This window comes from Salvia splendens, chromosome 5, assembly GCF_004379255.2.
Source record: "Salvia splendens isolate huo1 chromosome 5, SspV2, whole genome shotgun sequence".
Lineage (NCBI taxonomy): Eukaryota > Viridiplantae > Streptophyta > Magnoliopsida > Lamiales > Lamiaceae > Salvia > Salvia splendens.
Genome location: NC_056036.1, coordinates 8335494 through 8354427, shown reverse-complemented (window position 1 = coordinate 8354427; position 18934 = coordinate 8335494). Strand labels below are relative to the sequence as shown.

The window sequence follows — 18934 nt, the reverse complement described above, 5'->3', positions numbered from 1 at the left end:
CTACGAACGTTGCGCAGTTCAGTCAAAATTAGGCGAAATTTAAGGAAGGAAAAAAATTGTTGCCAAATCTCTACTATTAATTGAAGAATTCGAATTTACCATCTTTCTCATGACTTGGAGGAGACTTTTTACCAATTATAAATCTTTTTCTAGCCTATATATACCACATAACCTAATTCATAATATTTATCTCGGAGCCTCAAATCCTTCTCCATAACCTAATTCATTATATTTATAGCCTCCAATCCTTCTCCATCTCTACATCTTCTTCCATCTCAGAGCCTCCAATCCTTCTCCATCTCTACATCTTCTTCCATCTCAAAGCCTCCAACCCTCTCCATCTCTATACTTCTTCCATCCCATATTCCACATATTATTCTTCCGTCTTCCATTGGAGCGGAGCTCTGCAGATCCAGGCTAGAGAAGACTGAAGACTACATCATTCAACCTTGGGTTTTGTTTTGTTTTTCTTCATGTCTAGTACTTTTTGTTGTTTTTACTTGTTTATGAGTATTAAACATCCTTTGTAGAAATTTTGGTAAACATGCTAAGATTTTGAGTTATTTATTCAATTGTTTTTCCTTATTAGCTCTTGTAGTTATTTCAATTTCTCTTGTGCTTATACATTTGTTTGTCATGAATGCATGTGGATTTTACTATAAGAACTGAGAAGTGAGAAGTCTAATTTGAAAGATGAGAAATTGACGTCTTAGCCAATAAAATCGAGAGATTTGAGCATTTGAATGAAGCAAATTTATCTTAGGAGCTTTTAGGAGTTGTTGCCTTAGTTCTAGGAAGGAGACTTCGGTTCAAGGTAGCAATCTGCAAATTGTATGCTTCAAGAGAAGATATGATTTTACATCTGTGATAGCTTAGTAACTCTAGAGACCGTAATTCAAGGAAGTCGATTGGATAATAGCTTTTGATTGTGGTTCCTAAAATTCTACATTATTTAGTCTGCTTTGTATTATTTGTTATTTTATTTTTATGTTTTCATTTATTTCTTTCTGTCTAGTTTAATTAATCAACCAAAAAATCTTGTGTCTCTAAATAGTATATGATATGTTCGATATCTCGGTACTGACCTTTAGTATACTAGACATTTAGCTATACTAGATCTACCTTGTATGCTTGCAAGTATATTTTTAGCACTAATAAATAGTGACCTTTAGCTATACTAGACATTTAGCTATACTAGATCTACCTTGTATACTTGCAAGTATATTTTTAGCACTAATAAATAGTGCATCAGATAGATGGAGTAATTAATTTATTTTGTACTTAATTTTTAATAATTCGTAGTATCAATTATATCCTCGGTTTTTTTAATTTATCAATCTTATCCCTATCACTTTAAATTGTACTTACTACAATTTTCCATAGTTAGAATTTCTTTCAAATGATGGAATCGTAATATGACGTGTAGGAAGACGGTCTATTATATTTCTCTAAAAAATAACTTGTTTACGAAGATATAAGTTTTATTTTTATATTTAATTTTTTGAAAATGATTTATTACATTGATTCAAATTGAAAATATGATAGAACTAGTAACTTGAAAATCCCGTGATAAAATTGATATAATTATTAAAAGATTATGGATAAAATCAATAAATTTCAAAATTTAAGGTAAAATTGACAAAGTAATTAAAGGTCGAGATAGATTCGAACATTGACCCAATAAAATTAAATGTGATACGAAGTTTCGGCTTCGATTATGTTGTCACTAAAATACAATATTCATTGACCATGGCATCAAATGTTAATGCTTTCTTAATAATGCTTTACATACGATATTATTATTATTATTATTATTATTATTATTATTATTATTATTTATTTTAGTTTATTTGTTTGGTCATCGAGAGTATCCTATCTATGTTTATAATCAACAGTATTTTTTTTAATGTATGATAGTTTTTTGACACTGGATTTTATGTAGGATTGTTTTGTGAGTTAAGGAAGATATAGTAAAATAAGAGAGATGTTTCCATCCTAGAAACATTCATTTTTATGGAACAATCTAAAAAATAAAACGTTTTATTTTTAATGAGATAGAGAGAATATTTATTTCTCTTTCATGAGCACACTCATTTTAATACGAGAGCTTTCAAATTACTTTCATAAATTTATACAAACTTCTTCATCTTCAATGTCTTTCTCTGTTCAAACTGCAAAAAATTGGTTCAATAATGTGGATGTAATTTGAAAGATCTCATGTTAGTGTGTGTGAGGAAGAAATACTAAAATAATTGAAAGTGACATCTTAAAATTTCTTGTAACTTCATCATATAGGAAAACTGACAACAATTAAATGGAGGGAAACAAACTACTCCCTCCGTTTCACTATAGTTTGAGTCATTTTTCCATTTTAGGAAGTTTCTTCATAGTTGAGTCATTTCCATATATGATAACTTTTTTCTCTTTCTTACTTTACTCTCTCTTACTTTATTCTCTCTACTTTATTCACTTTATACTTTATTCTCTCTAGTTTTTCCCCTCTCTTACTTTTTTAACTATTTATTTAACACACCCAACATCCATTTCTTAGACTCCGTGCCCAAAAGTTCCGCCTCAACTAAAGTGAAACGGAGGGTGTACTTTTTTTTACCATTTCTATTTTCTAGAGCTCAAAAGCAAAATTGGAAAATAAAGATAAGTTTTTTTATTTTTCATTTCCTATATATTATGATAATATTTTTTTTCTAATTCAAAAACATAAAAAATGCAAAATGTATTTTTCATGGACTAATTTCGAATTTCACTTCTTTAATGTATCTGAACACACCACCTTAAATATACTTAATTAGTTTGTGCATGTTACTTGATGATGGTTTGCAATGGAATATATTTTTATATTTATATATAATAGAAATACATTGACGTTCGTGCTTTCCTTTTTTCCTTTTCTATTTTTTATAAAAAATTGTTACTTTACCTGGCATTGTGATTTTATATGCTCCACCTCGTTTACATTTTAATAAATTATCGAAAGTGCATCTTAAAGTGGTCCCTTCCTTCCCCACTATAATTTGAAAATTTTATTTGAATGTGCGATTATTTGATAAATTCCAAACAAAAAAGAGTATAACTTTAATTATGCAATATTTTATTTTAGAATGAAATAATGTTGTTATTTATAGTGTTATTTAATTTTGTACATGATGATTAATACTTTCTCCGTCCATAATTAAATGTGATCTTATAGTTGACTGAATCAGATTTTGAAAAATTATTTAATTTTATGGAGAAAGGTAGATAGTAAAAGTTAATGTACTGTGATTAACCTAAAAAAAGGTAATGTATTGGATTATACTTTTAAAGATTACTCTTAATAATAAAATGTGAGTGAAATAAGTTAACAGAATGTAGAGTTTATTTATCAAAAACAGTAAAAGTGAAATGATATATTTATTGGCAAACGGACGAAAAATGAAAAATGAGACATTATTTGGCGGACGGAGGAAGTAAATTAAAAAAATTATGAGAAAGAATGATATAGATTTGAAATTATGGATGATCTTGAAAATTTTGAAACACGGTTGTAGTATACGAAGCCATTCACACGTAAAATATGCATATTCAATTAGTGAGACAGCTGTATACCCCACTAGTTTTTTTGTTGAAATAGACAATAGGCAATATATATGCCCTTGTTAACTCCTTTACTCTGCCATCTCCTCAGATCAGATCCATCTCTGACATTGTTTTTTTTCAATTCCTTTTTTTGTCATTTTCTATGTACCTTCCTCCTGATCACACCATCTGCAGCGCACTAGGGTTTCATCACAATTTTATCAAGCAATGCAATTTGAAAAAGGTCAGATTTTTTAAATCTCAATTCTCGGATTTTGCCAATTCCATCTACTATTTTCATTTAATTTTTCGTTTGCTGATTATGAGACCGAGGTTTGGGCTTTGTAGATTTCTGGGTTTGAGCTAGGAAAAAAAACATTCTTTTAACGTTAATAAAAGCTCGAACTTTCTGGCAAATCTTTCTTTGGGTTTAAGCAACTTATTATGACCAAACCGCGTTGAATCTAATAAATGGGTATCTACATTTTAATGAAGTCAGCTTTACCTTTTATTTTTACTTTTCTTAAAAATTTATTGAATTTTCCTTTCTTGAAATCATCGAAATTTTGAAATCAATCTGTAAATCTGTGTGTTTTCTTCTTCTGCCCTGTTTCAGGTATTCATTGATTGGAGTGAAGGAATTTGAATTAAAGCGGATTGATAGATTCATTTTGATTGCATAGACATACAGATATATAGGATTAGAATGGAATTACTCCGTTTGAAGCCTTTGAAATTCTTTGGATTGCATATGAATTCTCTAGCATACAAATGTGCTGCATTTCTTGTCATTGCTTTGATGATTAGAACACTTTGGCTTCCTAGATTCTCTAACTTTCGTGGAATTCCTAATAGTCGATTTAGTTTAGATCCGAATCTTGACAATGAGAAATCGAAGTTTTTGGAGGTTCCTCAGATTGTGTGGGGTTTAAACAATCAGAAAATTGCATTTGCAAGAGCTTGTTTGACTGCAAGAATGCTGAATAGAACACTTCTTATGCCTAGTTTGAGTGCTTCCTTGTTCTACAAAGAGGTTGAGCAGCTGAGGTCTATTTCGTTCGATAAAGTCTTCCAATTCGATGAGTTCAATGCTCGTTGTGGAGGGTTTGTCCGGTTAGGCCGTTACTCAGAGGTTTCAAACACGAGGGATGTGTTCGAGCTTCAAAAGGGGAGTGGGAGGAGATGGACGGTTGATAAGGATCTTCAGCAGTTGAGGGAGTTCAGCAAGTCTCCCTACGATGAGTATCAAATGATCCGAGTTGTTGGCAAGAATCCCTTCTTGTGGCACGATCATTGGCCTACTAGAGACTACGCGAAGATTTTTGAATGCTTAGTGTTGGTGGAGGAGATATCTAGGGAGGCCGATAAGGTTGTGTCGAAGATTAGAGAAATTGGGATGGTGGAACGGAGCAGAGTTGCTCCTTTGCAAAATAATGTCAATGCAACGTTGCAGACGATTCCCTATGTAGCTGTGCACATGAGAATCGAGAAGGATTGGATGATACATTGCAAAAAACTCGAGCATAGATTGAATATTAGCGAAATTTGCAGCAGCAAGGAGGAAATCAAGCAAAGAGTAGGCAACATTGTTGGATTAGAAACTCCTATTGTTATGTACCTTGCTGTTGCTGACGATCTTCTTGAAGATAACTCAATACTTGAGGGTTGGGGCGAGGGTTTGCTTCCTTACGAGAAGAAGAAGTTGGGCGTTCTTGACAAGTACAAGAAGCACCCCTATCTGATCCAATCAGCTATAGACTATGAAGTTTGCTTGAGATCTAACGTGTTTGTTGGGAATACGTTCTCGACTTTCTCTAGCCTTATCGTTCTCGAGAGGACTCAGTTGATGATGAGTGAGGGTGCTGCACAACGGTGTGGCTTAGACGTTAGATGGCCTTCTTATGCATATAATTTAGAAGGTGAATCAAATGGTCCACGCGGGTGGGCAGCGAATATGTCGGATGTGAGCCTCCAAGCCATTAGTTATGGTTCAAACCATGTTTCTTGTACATGATTTTAAGGTACATGATTTTGGCCATGTATAGCTATCTTATATCATATTCTTGATTCTTATACACCTTTTGAAATGTGTAAATGATAAGAAATACAGAGTTATTGGTCTTGATCTCTCTTATTTGTCACTTGCATTTGAGATTGCACATTAATGAAATCGTCTTGATCTGCCTCATTTAGTCATTTGCATTTGAGATTGCACATTGATTGAATTAGTGTTTGTTTTTTTGCATGGGGTCGTCCTCTATCATGTGTTGAATTGGGATTGTAATTGAACTGAGTCGATAAGTTCTAAGTTTTAATATTTTGCATCAAGTTTCAAATATATATTACTAATAATACACATATTAAATGATGTTGTCTATTCATAAGCAAAACAAAGTTGTTTGGCTCAAAAACGACATCAACATATTCGACAAGCCTTTTGTGACATGGTGATTGAAAAAAAAAATCCAGATTTCATCATTATTTTTGTGTTAATTTTAAATTTGTAGAATAAATCAAAATTTGACATTTGTGATTTTATCCAAATTTTATTTAAATTGTTTTATGATTGTTGAATGGGTAAACCGATTATTTAAATTTGACTCTAATTTCTATGAAAAAGACTCTTCCAGTCACTGTAGGCCCATATATATTTCATGTGCTCTCAAAATCCTCAACAACTCTAAAAGAGTATTTTAAGGGAAATTTGATTAAATAATATTATCTGACTTTTTAGGATGCTGAGGAAATTCCAAGAAAGAAGGCGGTTTTATGGGCCTCTTCCTTCCTGTCATTATTAATAGTGGGAGAGGAGCAAACATACAACCCAAGACAGTTAAATTTAACAATGAGAGACTCAGAATTCAATAAAATGAAATGTGAAAATTGAATAATTTTTCTCAGCAAACTTTTTCTTGATTACAGCTGCATGACCCATTCACAAAATTTCCAACAAGCATCACAATCAAATTGATGTGGATTTTGATTATATACTATCCACTCAAATTGTTGCACTTCTTCAAAATCTTTGCTTTTACCACCTTAATTTGTCAAACTATGATAATGCGTTGATCACAAATTTCTTCTTGAAGAAAACCTCAATAATAAAGACCATTTTATTGCAATTATAATTTCACTAGTCAACACTAAAATTTATTGGACAGTCAAGGTTGATCTACTTAGAATACCATAATCATATAGTAATATTTATATCATGATATGAAAAGATAAAATTGAATGCTATGAAAAGATGAAACTGATTGTAGGGATCAGACTACTTTGGATTCACTATTTACTGAGACCTCTTTGATCTTGTTGCAAGATAGCTCAGTCAAACTACCAGCCAAGCGACTGATTTAACAGCTATTACAAGCTATTACAACAAACAAAAGTATAATATCTCAGACTTGTAATCTTGGACCGAATGCTCCAAGACATCACCGAGAACCTGCACGCTTAACACACAAATTAGTGATACAACACAAGATCCTCTCAGATCTAAACAAGAAGTGCAGAACATAGAGAGAAATCAAAGGAATCGCATAGATCTACAAGCTATGGCTCAGCCACCCGCTAATAGTACAGATCTATTCACCAAAACAACGATCCAATGGAACAACGTTGAATCCAACCGTGAAAGCACGTCACACACCATGGATTACAACCCCTATCAACTCCACAACACCGGATCTAACCTCTCCAGAAACCACTCACACAGAAAACCTCTCAAACACAAACCCTAACTCCTCTGAAACCCAAGCAACCGAAGCAGTTGCTTATCTCCACTCACACACCCGTTTAATCACACAAAAACTTGTGATAAACCATTGTGTAAACACTCAGAGATCATCAGAGAAGAAGAAAGAAACCAGGGAACACTCAACAGCCTCGAGAGAGAGAGAAGTGAAAGTGAAAGTGAAACAACAGAGGGAGAGTATGGGGTATATCATCAGTGGTAGTGGGCTAGGGCAAACACACAGCCCAATATTACCTGGGCCAATTTAATTCCAGGCCCAACAAATAATAGTCCACAAACTTAATAGCCCACACAATCAACATACTCCACCTTGGACATTATTTTTTGGGAAACCACCTTGGGCGCTGCTCGATGCATCGAGCACGTCCGGGCCAGCGAGCAGCTGACGTGGCGCGTTCTGATTGGCCAACGGCATTTCCGTTGGAAATTCATTTTTTTTTTAAATTGAAAATAATACAAAAAATTAAAAAAAATATATTTTCAGATTCCCAAAAATATGATCATTTTTTACCGTTTTCTGGAATTTTTTTGATTTTTTTATATTTTTTATTCCCAAAATCATCTATAAATACACACATTTTTCATCCATTTTTCACATCAAATCATCTCCCATTCATCTCTCATTCATATTTTTTCATACAACTTATCTACATCTTCCTCTCTCACTCAAACCCTCTCAAATGGATTTCACTAATCTCATTGCGGAAGCGGAGCGCGAAGAACAAGAATACTATGAACAATATCGTGCCGCCTATGAAGCCTATGTCACCGCGAATACCCCCGCCCCTCCTCCTCGACCAACTAGATCAACTCGCCGCTACATCCATCGTGACCGGGAGGGAGCCAACAAAAGACTCGTTGCCGATTATTTTTCCGAACAGCCGCGGTTTCCGGAAGATTACTTTCGGCGCCGTTTTCGCATGTCAAAACGCTTGTTTATACGTATTGTCAACACATTATACGCCCGTGTTGAATACTTTCAAACAAGTACAGACGCAACCGGTCGGCAAAGTCTCTCGGTGTTGCAGAAGTGTACGTGTGCCATCCGACAACTTGCTACAGGGCAAACGACTGACCTCTTCGACGAGTATTTGCATTTCGGTGAGTCAACTGGAATCATTTGCCTTAAAAAATTTTACGACGGCGTTCGTTCAGCTTTCGGTGAGGAATTCCTTCTGGCACCCACCACCGATGATTGCCAACGGTTGCTTCGTCTTCACGAAACAGTCCAGGGTTTTCCCGGTATGCTTGGCAGCATTGACTGCATGCATTGGAGGTGGAAGAATTGCCCGACTGCTTGGAGGGGGGCAACACTTAAGCGGCCACAAAGGCGGCGGCCTAACACTTATCCTTGAAGCGGTCGCCGACTACCGCCTATGGATTTGGTATTGCCAGATCCAACAACGACTTGAACGTGCTCTATTCTTCACCACTCTTCAATGATGTTTTGAATGGTGTAGCGCCAGCGATCGACTTCACCGTCAACGGAAATGCATACCATATGGGTTACTATCTCGCCGATGGTATCTACCCAAGGTGGTCGACTTTCGTGAAGACGCTCAGCAACCCGCAAGACCCGAGACGAGTTCTTTTTGCGCAGCGTCAAGAGTCCGCTCGGAAAGACGTCGAAAGAGCTTTTGGAGTCCTTCAAGCCCGATTCAACATTGTGAAGGCCCTGTCTCGGCTGTGGTACGTGAAAAATATTGTAGACATCATGTACACGTGTATTATCTTGCACAACATGATTATAGTTGACGAAGGACCGATGGTGGCTAGCTTTTACGACGAGGATGAAGCCGGAAGCTCAACCGCGAGGTCTCCCCCACGCCGAGGTGTGCATACGACGGTGGGCGAGAGGATCGAAACAAGGAACACAATGCGCGATACCCGAGCCTACATTGAGCTACAAGAAGACCTAATCAAACACATTTGGGCGAAATTCGGCCACGAGTAGTGAGTTTTTTTAATTTTATGAATTTAATTATGTAATTTTTAATTTTTAGGATTTTAATTATGTACTTTTTAATTTTTAGGATTTAATTATGTAATTTTTAATTTTTTTGTAATTTGTAATAGTATTCCGGATATTTTTAATGCATTTTAATTTTGTGGAAATGTTTTTATTTAAATTGAATAATAGAATGGTGGGACCCTTGAACTTGTCCTTGCGCAAGAGCACGGATGTGGGTGTTGTGCTCTTGCCTAAGAGCAGGGAGTAAAAGTGGGTCCGGGCCCACATCCGTGCTCGTTGGCAAGAGCACGGATGAGGATGCTCTAATATATCTAAACTAGATGAAGGCTCGTATCAAATTATCAGGTACACAGCACAAAGAGGGACTCATGCAAATTCAACTTAGATTTGTATTTCAGTAGATTCCATATCCAGTACATTTTTTGTATTGTAGCAACAGATAATTCAAATCACAGAAAATCAGTAGCAGACTGCTCCTGAAAAACAAGTATAATCAAGAGTAGCTGTCTTAGAATCCACTGCAAAAAAACAACGCATTGCATCTCTTGTTGATAGTGTGAATTCAGAAAGTCAAGTAGACAAAACCACATCCAGAATTCCTTGTGTATGCTATGGAGATGCGGATGGTTGGGGGATAGAAGAATTCATTGATGCCTCACACTGACCAACTCCATATCAAATATGAGTGTCCCCAAGGTTGAGCCTTCACCATTGGCTAGACGAGTTGGATTGAATATAGTAGTGAATAATCTGTGTCTATCGAAAAACTGCAAACCAGGACTCGACTAAGTATTAATGAAATACAGTATGTTTTTCTCGTCCCTCTTTTCGAATTGAACCTCACTATCGGAAATTTGTTTGTCGTTCCACTAGAAACGATGAGCATCAGATACTACAACAAAAACTTGATACAGACTGATCAAAGAGAGTACTTACATTAGGTGGGATGGGTTCTTGAGATGTATTCTGATATCCTTGTGAGGGAGGGATAACGACGCGGCGAATGCCACCTACTTTCATTGATCTCACAGCTGATTCAATACCAGATATGACCTACATTAGTTCAGATGGTTCGAAGTGAAAGATCTGTGATTACTTCACATTCAAGTTGATGCAAAGATAGAACAAAACAATTACTACAAAAGCCGAGAGGAGGCAAAAATTCTCAATTCTTTCACTGTGATTGTTGATTCATAAGTATCTCTTATTTCGACATGTATGAAATTACAACATCAATTACCCCCAATAAATAGGAGATCGAAGACTATTTGTAGTAAATCAAACCTTTCCGGAAGCAAGAACAAATTGAAAAGGAAGGGGATCTCCGTTCTCATCTTTATGATCGTAAGTGGAATCGAATCGCCATCCCTGCTTCGCTGCCAATCTTCCATAGTAATGAATCACGACCTTTTTCCCCAAATCACAACCAACACCAATTCAACCCTTCCAATTCCAAACAAAATTGCGGATAATTGTTATTTAAATAAGAGTACGATACCGTATCGCCGGAGGATGGAGTTTCGCCGGCGTCGTCACCCATCCGGAGGTCTAGGGCCTTGACGCCGCCGGAGTTTGGAAGCTCGAAGAAGTCCGAAATCTCGGGTTTGGACCAGCTAGCCATATTTGAATTGGAGAAGGACAAAAACGTGGTAATTGTAAAGAGTGAGAAAGCTCTTCTTCTTGCTGCAGGTGGTGGAGGTGGGGATTGGGTGGCGTATAATTCGTTTGGCGGAACGTTAAGCGGAGAAAAGCGGATGGCGGCAAAATGGAAACGATAGGATTGAAGCGCCATCGAAATTGATAGTGTGAAGCTCAACCACTGTTAACGGAAAAATAAAAAACAAACGACGCCGTCTGTGGGAATCGAACCCACGACCACGTGGTTAAAAGCCACGCGCTCTACCAGCTGAGCTAAGACGGCTTGTTATAGTATTCTATTTGTTAGCATATGAATTCATGTTGTGCGTTTCAATTTTACCGTGTGAATTTTAAGGTAAAGTAGGGGGTTTTTTGTGGTTGAAGTATTTAAATAGTATGTTATTAATATAGTCTCCATAATTATAATTTAACTATATTATCAATGAACAACGTATATCAATTAATGAAATTCAAACAATATATAACTAAATAACTTGATGGGTGTGAATGGTTGACATTTGTAGTACACAAAAAATGTTAGGATAGAGCATCCAAACATTAGCAAAATCAAGATTCACACGCCATTACAATTCTTTTCCTATATATATTCCCAAACACTTTGTTCCTTTTTGGCCTTGAGCTATATTCTTACGCGAACATCTACACATTCTACACATGTCTACCCCTACTCCTCACCATGTTGGAGCACCATCACTAGAATTGAAGGTTTGTTACAACACATATTCATCTTCTTCCTTCAAACTTTTACACTACAATTAACATCTCTCTCTCTTTTTCAGCTTGATCAAAAAAAGATGGAAATCAAACCCAAAGACCTCAGCATCGTTTGGGGCAAAGACAATCGATACTGGAGCATCCCAGATGATGGGTCAGTATAAACAAAACATGATAAGAACACATTTTAGGTCATCTTTTGTTGTAGTATAATTGATAGATGGACGAGTTATCTACCATACCAAACTGTCCTCATATATGTATGTATTAGTGTTTTGGTTTCCCTTAGAACCCTAGTGTTGATGAAATTTCAAGAAACTCTTTGATGAAATTTACATCTTTGGTTATCATCCCTTCTAGGGCCGCGGCAGAGCTGTACCAGGTGTCGTGGCTGGAGGTGACGGGTTGCGTGAGCAAAACCGAACCGGGTAAGGAGTACGAAGTCGGGTTTCAACTATCGTTCACGGCGGATGCATTCGGGTGGAGCGGCTCTCCGGTTTACATTTTGGTGAAGAGAGGGAAAACCGCCAAATTCAAAGGGCATAAGTTCTCCCTCGACACCTCAAAAGAGAGCGAGGAAATCAAGGCCAAGATTGATGCAATCAATAATAATTCAACCACAGATGAAGCTGAAGATGCAAATGCAAAAGAGGAGAATTCAAAGGTTTATTTTGGTTTGTATGAAGTTTGGCGTGGCAAGTGGAAGGGAGGCCTCAAGATTCATCATGCTTTTATACAAGAAGTCAATTGATTATTTTATCGTCATATGTTAATAATTTCAATGCTCTTCACTATATTCATAAAGGACCAAGAAATGATTTATGTATACTTGGAAACTACTTGCTAGTTTAATAAAATCTTAGTACAATTTCAAATGTTAAATGTGTTTGAGTTGAGTTTTGAATTTGATAATTAGGATTTGTTGCATCAAGTTAAGGTATATGGTTAATTACTTGTAATACCAAATTTTTAGTTAATAATTTATTGGTAGGAATAATTATTCCATGGTCAGATTATTTTTACATTACATAATATTGAATTAATAATTATTTCATCTGTAACAGTAAAACTCTGTTTTTGTAGAACAGTGGAGATATGGTTAGATCATACTACTACATAGAAATATAGCATTAATAATTACGTTAATTAAATTGAAAAGTCATGACTTGCAAATTATGACTAAACACATATTTTAGGGTGGCATAAGCTTTGAAAGAGTATATAATAAAATAAAAGAAATGCCTAAATGGAATAGATTCAAGAAACTGGAAAATGAAAGAAGAATATATGCAGTGAAAGGGTAGGAATTCTGTAAAATGGAATCCCACTTTATTCTAGAAGTGTACAATTATATATTAGGAGAAATAGAAAAAGATAAGCACCTCTTTATAATTATTTGTCCAAAATTAATGGAATAAAAATTTTGGATGCAAAATAGGAAGAGACTTATACTGCTAATATTTGTATACGTAAGAATAAGATCTTCTATTACAAATTCATATCCAAATCGTGCTCGATTTTAGCCACAAAATGACATAGCTTGATAAAAAGTAGGTATGCCCGTACGTATACACCATTATTGAACATACATTCATAAAATTTTAAATTTGATTTTCAATCTTTTCGTTTTCCGAACATTATAATTTAATTATTACGTATATTGTGTTAGAATAGAAATAAATTTACATAAATTTTCTATATCCAATTTTAAATCAATTCTTATGTCATGTCTAATTTAGTAACTTACTAATTTTAGAATTATTTGAATTTTATATCATGAATTTTAGAATTTATATGTAGTCGTTTTTGAAATTTATAAATTTTAGAATTATTTGATAATAAAATTGTTAGAATTGTTTAGTAGTAATAAAATTAAGCAATTCAAATTCATCATTTTAGATGAATGAATTCAAAATATAGTATTTTATCAATTTTTAAGCAAACTCAAACAAAAAATAATCTTTTATATTAGTGTTTAAATAATAAATAAAATTCTTCATTTTAAAAGGAAAGTCAATTCAAATCCTTTTATTTTATGCGAATTTGTCAAAAGTAGATCTTTAATAGTACTACTATCTTATTACTAAAATATTGTAACTTTATTATAAAATTTGCTTCGGTTTATTCCTGTTCATGATATTTATCCGTAAATTATGAAATCATGAATCGTGTGAGTCTAAATTAGGACTTAATCACTATGCCCATAAATCAGTTCATCTTTATAGTAATAGTATAATTGACACGAATAAAATATTTGTTTATATGAAATCTTTAATTCATTGTCGTTAGTTCAAAACTTATCCCTTAATATCTTACTAAAATATAGTAATTTTATTATAAAACTTGTTTCAATTTATTCATATTCAAGATTTTCATCCGAAAATTACGAAATCATAAATCATGGACTTAATTAATTTTCCCAAAAATTAGTACGTATCTTTACAATAGCAGTGATTTGACAAGTATAAAATCTTTGTATACAAGGAGAATTTAATTCATCTTCCTTATTTCAAAATTTGTAACTGCTATATAAACGAAACTTTTAAAATTTACTTTTTCACATACAACTATTCATGCCTCGTAAATCACCTATGCCTAATACAATTACTACCCTACATTCCTAAATACTCAATGCGATGAAGCTCTCATAGGAGTGGTTGTCCCCGTCAAAAGGTAGTTTAGAGACTCTGAACGTAAGTGAAATAGAAGAATCAATAAATTGAGAAAAAAAAGTTCATAATCTATTAGTTTCTTCATGAACCTCTTTTCTCAAGTCGTTAGTTTCTTCTCTCTCAGTCATGTACATTGTTTCTAAGCTATCTTTCGATGGGAACAATCACTCCAACGAAAGTCTCTGTCTCATCGAGTGTTTTTGGGACAGTGACCGGCAGTGGTCGTGCTAGAAATATATAGGTGATTTTGAAAACATGAAAGCGCAGATGTATATATCACTTTTTATAAACAAAAGCTTGTGTATAAGTATATGTTACCACTCGACGAGTATTGTATGTTAATGCTACATGATTTAGCATTTTTATCTTATTGAGTTCATATCTATATTTAATTTACTGTATTGTATGTAAATGCTACAAGATTTGGCATTTGTATCTTATTGAGTTCATATCTACACTCAGTATATTCGGAGTCGCTTTATTTGATAATATGCAATGTATTAACAAGAATATGATTGTACACAATTACATAAAGAAAGCAGGAAACAATGAGGTTATGTTTTTTTCTCACACAAAAAAGGCCTATAATTACAACATTCACGATTACTATATGGATGACAAAATAGGGAAGTGCTAATGAGAAAACACGCTTCTAGTTTGATTTAGGCGAATCAGATAACTTTCTTTTCTTACATTCTGCTTCACCTAACTGCAAACAAACAGAAATTTCTTGTGCACTCTCACTATCCCTCTCCTCTTGGTTTGCTGAAGATTCGCCCGAAAACCTCTCGATGAACTGATGCTCGATCACAGGAGCTGCCTCAAGACGACTCTCGATGTGAAACTCGTCGTTCCTAAACAAGGGCGGTGAATCATCATCGCTAGAAGCCTGAGGAATGCTTAGAGCATGAATGTCGTAGTTGTCCTCAGACTTATTCTTAGCCGCAGCCCACTCTATCGGCCCAGAAGTCGAGTCTCGTGCACCCGATGCACTCCTCTGCTCCTGCAGAGCATCTTGAAGGCCTTGTGCACAAGTGATGAGATCAAGTTCAAGGAGATCAAGGAGACGCCCTAAATCAACTCCGCTGGTCCAATTCTCCGGAGGCTGGCCTACTTTCAACTTCAAACGGCCCCGGTTAGATGTCCCGCCCCAAATGATCCCAACGGGGCAGGGCTTTTCGCCATTGGTGCCGGTTAATAGTATGAGGCTGCCACTGTCACCTTCAAGATCAAAGGTGTGCTGATTCTCTCCAACAACAAGAAAATCAGTGAAGAAACACATCCCTTTTTCATCGTTGTATTCTAGAGAATAGGCCATTATAGTACCACTTGTCAGACCAGAACTCCTCCCAACTTTCACAACTTGCCTCCCAACGAGGCTCTCCACGCGACACTGCAGGTCGATTTGGTTCACTTTGCCTATCTCGCCTATGCCTTTCACGAGTGTGGTGGCGTTTCTCATATTGAAGTCATCCGCGAATGGGATAAAGGCGCCATCAGCATGTACAAATGTCTCTACACAGCGCGAGCGTTACAGTTTATATCAGAATCTACGAATGGAGGGAAACCAAAGGAGTGGTTTTGCTTATATAACCTGGATTTGTTCCTGCAAAAGTGTCATACCAACGATCATCACTGATGAAGGAAGTAGCTCTCTCGACTGCGCCTAGATAGACACCCGGTCCGAGGCTTGGTGGCAACGGATGGAACATTTTTTGACTCGGGAAGTCAAGATCCACAGCTACATGCCTATTTGTGAGGAAACCAACCTGCCTATTTCCTGTTCTGCTTCTAACAATTGCACCTAATGTTCCAAAGGTTTCTTGGCTAGCAACCTACAAACGCAACTGGGATTGAACCATACGAAACAAGAACATAGACGCGATTTGTTTAAAATGTGTTGTAGGAATACCTGAGAACCAGATCCAATGCATGGATCACTCCCACCAAATCCATCCACTAGCTCGGTGTAGAACTGCTCTTTCGGGGTAGCTGCAGGAGCTCGATAGTAGGAGAATTCGACCACATCAACTTCACACCAAACACCTCCAGGTCCCTACAAAATCAACACTGAAGAAACTATCCAAGAAAGTTGAGATTTTGACTAGCAAAATACCTCAAGAGCTGTAGGTAGGCATTCAGCAGGGTTGAGCCATTGCCTGTGAACTTTTCTACCAACAAAGATAAGTATAGCCGGTATATTAGTTAAACAGCCCCTCCGGATACGAAGCCCAATGGCTGTACCGAGAGTAAACCGCCTCAGAAGCTTGCTGTGAAACGCCCTAATAGTCATCAGCTCGAGCAAGGTAGTGGCCTGCAAACCCATTGGGCGCCCCCCATGAATCTCAGGCATAACCCCCTTTTGAAGATTTCCAAAGTAATGTGCTCTATCCTCTGCTGCATCACCTATCCTACAAGCTGGCCATGAGAAGTAAGCAGCATTGCTCTCGGAGCCTCCTGCGGTGAAGCTCTGCAATGGCGGTGGACTTGAACCGGGGAGATTGAGATTGATGTCATACTCCCTCTCCAAATCCAAATCCAAACCCAGTTCAGAGGAACCAGAGTTATGTGCACTTGAATCCATTCTATCCTATAAACTGAAACAAGATCATCCATAATCCATCAAACAGAATGGTAATGATAGGTATGGTGTGAGCAAGCAATATGTATTCTGATTTTGGCAACATAAGCAATTAAGAGGAAACAGTCATGACAACTTTGATAGGAATTTGAAGAGTAATATCACGAACAGCAGCCACTGAATAATAAGATTGAGTTTAGCTAATCTAGTTTGTTAGAGAAGATCAATTACCATTTCATTTAGAGGAAAGCAAACCAAGTGCCAAGATTGAGTTTTTATTAGAGAAACTCAAACTCTTTCATAGAATAATAAGTCACTGCTGCAACAAACTATGAATATCTGTTTGTAGAGTAGACTAATCATCATTTCATTAGAGGAAAGCAAACCAACTGGCAAGATTGAATTTTTATGAGAGAAACAATGAAATGAGAAACTCAAATTTTCTCATATATTACTAAGTCATGCTGCAATGAAACTAAGAATATCTGTTCTTTCAGTTGAATTGCCTCATGAACTGAGCAATAATCAATCCAAAATACAGAAAAAAAGAAAAAAAAAGAATTGAATACTGCAAAACTCACTCAATAAAGAGCTGTATACGACAAGAAATTTCCCCTGAGATAGGCTCGTTCTTCTACCACAGCCATATTCTTGAAAATTGAGTATGAAACTGAATGACAACTCTGAGTTCTTGAAGGGAAGCTTTGTGCATCTAGGACTACCGACTGAAATTTTCTAGGTGCCAGAGAGAGAGAGAGGGAGGGAGGGGGGAGGAAGAGGGTAAATGGGAAAACTTTATTTGGGAAAATGGTGCACATAAGGCTGTATATATTCAATTCTTTGTACGAACACATAGTAGTAAATCTTGCAGTAGTATTTTAGCATTATTGTTTTTATTGAAGAAAATGGAATGTGCATTCACAAAAATGAGGTTCTTGGCCGCCGTTGCTGGAGTCACAATCAATCTTGTACAGTCTTGCTTTTATTGCCACTCATGATATGAGTGATCCAATGATGCCACACGTTGGTCAAGTACTATTGATGAACAATGGTGGAAGAGATAAAGAGAGACGACCCTAGCTAAATTAAAGATTTCATTTTTATCTTCTTTTATTCACCCATACACATTTTCTCCCTTAAAGCTGCGCATTTTTTTCTTCACAAATTAAATTCATTTTCCCTTTTCATGGGCTATTGGAGAAGATGGTGTGTATGCACTATCCTTGCAGGAAATCTTGGTGCCAATCTTTTTTGTTTTTTTCTGCTTGTAGCAATTCTTGATTCCTAAATCTAGAAGAAAAGATAAGGAGATAGTGCTGCACCAAGCTCAAGTGCCAATATTTCTTCAAGTTTAAAACTATCTAGAAAGAGAAAGAGAGGGAGGGAGACAGAGAAGGGTGCAACCATTATATGTTGTCAGTTGGATCATCTTCACTCATTTTGTCAACTATAAAATGATTATTTATGACTGTGGGACTCATCCTCCAATTTCAACAATCCTGTTGAGGTTTATTGATTAGGGCATTCATTGTTGGAGATTAGGAAGGTGGTGTCGCCACTGCCTGTGAGCTAACAGCACCATGCACTAGGGATGTCAATCGGGCCAGTCTACTGGGTTTCGGGCCAATCCTATTCGGGTTGCGGGTCAATCTGGTGCAGGCTAATTGGGTTGTTATTTTTCCGGGTTATAAAAGTTCAACCATAACCCTAAAAGCTCGGGTTTCGGACTAGCCCATTGGATTAATCGGGTTGCTACCGGTAAAATTAACATGCGATCAATCCAATAAATAATGGTAAAAATTAGTTATATTTATAAAATGTAAAATATTTAATTATGATAAATTTGAGATATATGCTTAAACTTAAACATAAACATGATCAAATACTAATATTTGAGATTTATGCAAAATAAAACATAAATCAAGAAATTTTAAAACATGTTTAGAAATTTAAATATATTTTTTAGTGAATTTGAAGTTTCTAATTCATTTATTTATTATTATATT

At 35.8% G+C, this 18934-nt stretch overlaps 4 protein-coding genes and 1 non-coding gene across 7 annotated transcripts; 2 read left to right on the top strand and 3 right to left on the bottom strand.

Moving 5' to 3' along the window:
- The first annotated feature begins 3660 nt into the window (after positions 1 to 3660).
- LOC121805399 (O-fucosyltransferase 23-like) lies at positions 3661 to 6328 on the top strand. 2 transcript variants are annotated; one of them, XM_042205234.1, is made up of 3 exons: positions 3661 to 3820; positions 4193 to 5597; positions 6311 to 6328. In XM_042205234.1, the coding sequence occupies exon 2, from the start codon at positions 4283 to 4285 to the stop codon at positions 5588 to 5590; it is 1308 nt and encodes a 435-aa protein (XP_042061168.1). In that variant the 5' UTR covers positions 3661 to 3820; positions 4193 to 4282; the 3' UTR covers positions 5591 to 5597; positions 6311 to 6328. The 2 variants fall into 2 exon arrangements, with proteins under 2 accessions (XP_042061168.1, XP_042061167.1); XM_042205233.1 differs by lacking the exon at positions 6311 to 6328 and having other exon boundaries at positions 4193 to 5704.
- Positions 6329 to 9668: 3340 nt separating this feature from the next.
- LOC121802720 (peptidyl-prolyl cis-trans isomerase FKBP17-1, chloroplastic-like) lies at positions 9669 to 11126 on the bottom strand. Of its 2 annotated transcripts, none has more exons than XM_042202407.1 (4): positions 10801 to 11126; positions 10587 to 10709; positions 10239 to 10355; positions 9669 to 10017 (listed from the first exon to the last, which is right to left on the bottom strand). In XM_042202407.1, exons 1-4 carry the CDS (start codon positions 11092 to 11094, stop codon positions 9958 to 9960), a joined length of 594 nt encoding a protein of 197 aa, XP_042058341.1. In that variant the 5' UTR covers positions 11095 to 11126; the 3' UTR covers positions 9669 to 9957. The 2 variants fall into 2 exon arrangements, with proteins under 2 accessions (XP_042058341.1, XP_042058340.1); XM_042202406.1 differs by having other exon boundaries at positions 9669 to 10069; positions 10801 to 11125.
- A 24-nt stretch (positions 11127 to 11150) lies between these two features.
- Positions 11151 to 11223, bottom strand: TRNAK-UUU. The gene has a single exon. It is a non-coding gene; the product is annotated as a tRNA-Lys (tRNA).
- A 310-nt stretch (positions 11224 to 11533) lies between these two features.
- LOC121802724 (protein PHLOEM PROTEIN 2-LIKE A9-like) lies at positions 11534 to 12557 on the top strand. The gene is made up of 3 exons (XM_042202412.1): positions 11534 to 11666; positions 11741 to 11829; positions 12036 to 12557. Exons 1-3 carry the CDS (start codon positions 11616 to 11618, stop codon positions 12424 to 12426), a joined length of 531 nt encoding a protein of 176 aa, XP_042058346.1. The 5' UTR covers positions 11534 to 11615; the 3' UTR covers positions 12427 to 12557.
- A 2333-nt stretch (positions 12558 to 14890) lies between these two features.
- On the bottom strand, positions 14891 to 17795 carry LOC121805851 (protein NARROW LEAF 1-like). Its single transcript, XM_042205866.1, has 5 exons — positions 17510 to 17795; positions 16464 to 16944; positions 16260 to 16403; positions 15942 to 16182; positions 14891 to 15862 (listed from the first exon to the last, which is right to left on the bottom strand). Exons 2-5 carry the CDS (start codon positions 16929 to 16931, stop codon positions 15000 to 15002), a joined length of 1716 nt encoding a protein of 571 aa, XP_042061800.1. The 5' UTR covers positions 16932 to 16944; positions 17510 to 17795; the 3' UTR covers positions 14891 to 14999.
- Positions 17796 to 18934: the final 1139 nt, after the last annotated feature.

What these genes read in the sequence shown, in the direction of transcription:
- LOC121805399 (XM_042205234.1), top strand. Translation starts at nt 4,283, where the DNA reads ATGGAATTACTCCGTTTGAAGCCTTTGAAATTCTTTGGATTGCATATG.
- LOC121802720 (XM_042202406.1), bottom strand. Translation starts at nt 11,094, where the DNA reads ATGGCGCTTCAATCCTATCGTTTCCATTTTGCCGCCATCCGCTTTTCT. An exon ending in CTCCATCCTCCGGCGATACG is followed by an intron (nt 10,710 to 10,800) that starts GTATCGTACTCT and finishes TTGGGGAAAAAG; the next exon opens with GTCGTGATTCATTACTATGG. An exon ending in TTGTTCTTGCTTCCGGAAAG is followed by an intron (nt 10,356 to 10,586) that starts GTTTGATTTACT and finishes GAACTAATGTAG; the next exon opens with GTCATATCTGGTATTGAATC.
- LOC121802724 (XM_042202412.1), top strand. Translation starts at nt 11,616, where the DNA reads ATGTCTACCCCTACTCCTCACCATGTTGGAGCACCATCACTAGAATTG. An exon ending in CACCATCACTAGAATTGAAG is followed by an intron (nt 11,667 to 11,740) that starts GTTTGTTACAAC and finishes TCTCTTTTTCAG; the next exon opens with CTTGATCAAAAAAAGATGGA. An exon ending in TGGAGCATCCCAGATGATGG is followed by an intron (nt 11,830 to 12,035) that starts GTCAGTATAAAC and finishes CATCCCTTCTAG; the next exon opens with GGCCGCGGCAGAGCTGTACC.
- LOC121805851 (XM_042205866.1), bottom strand. Translation starts at nt 16,931, where the DNA reads ATGGATTCAAGTGCACATAACTCTGGTTCCTCTGAACTGGGTTTGGAT. An exon ending in GCCTACCTACAGCTCTTGAG is followed by an intron (nt 16,404 to 16,463) that starts GTATTTTGCTAG and finishes TTGATTTTGTAG; the next exon opens with GGACCTGGAGGTGTTTGGTG. An exon ending in TTTTGCAGGAACAAATCCAG is followed by an intron (nt 15,863 to 15,941) that starts GTTATATAAGCA and finishes CGCGCTGTGTAG; the next exon opens with AGACATTTGTACATGCTGAT.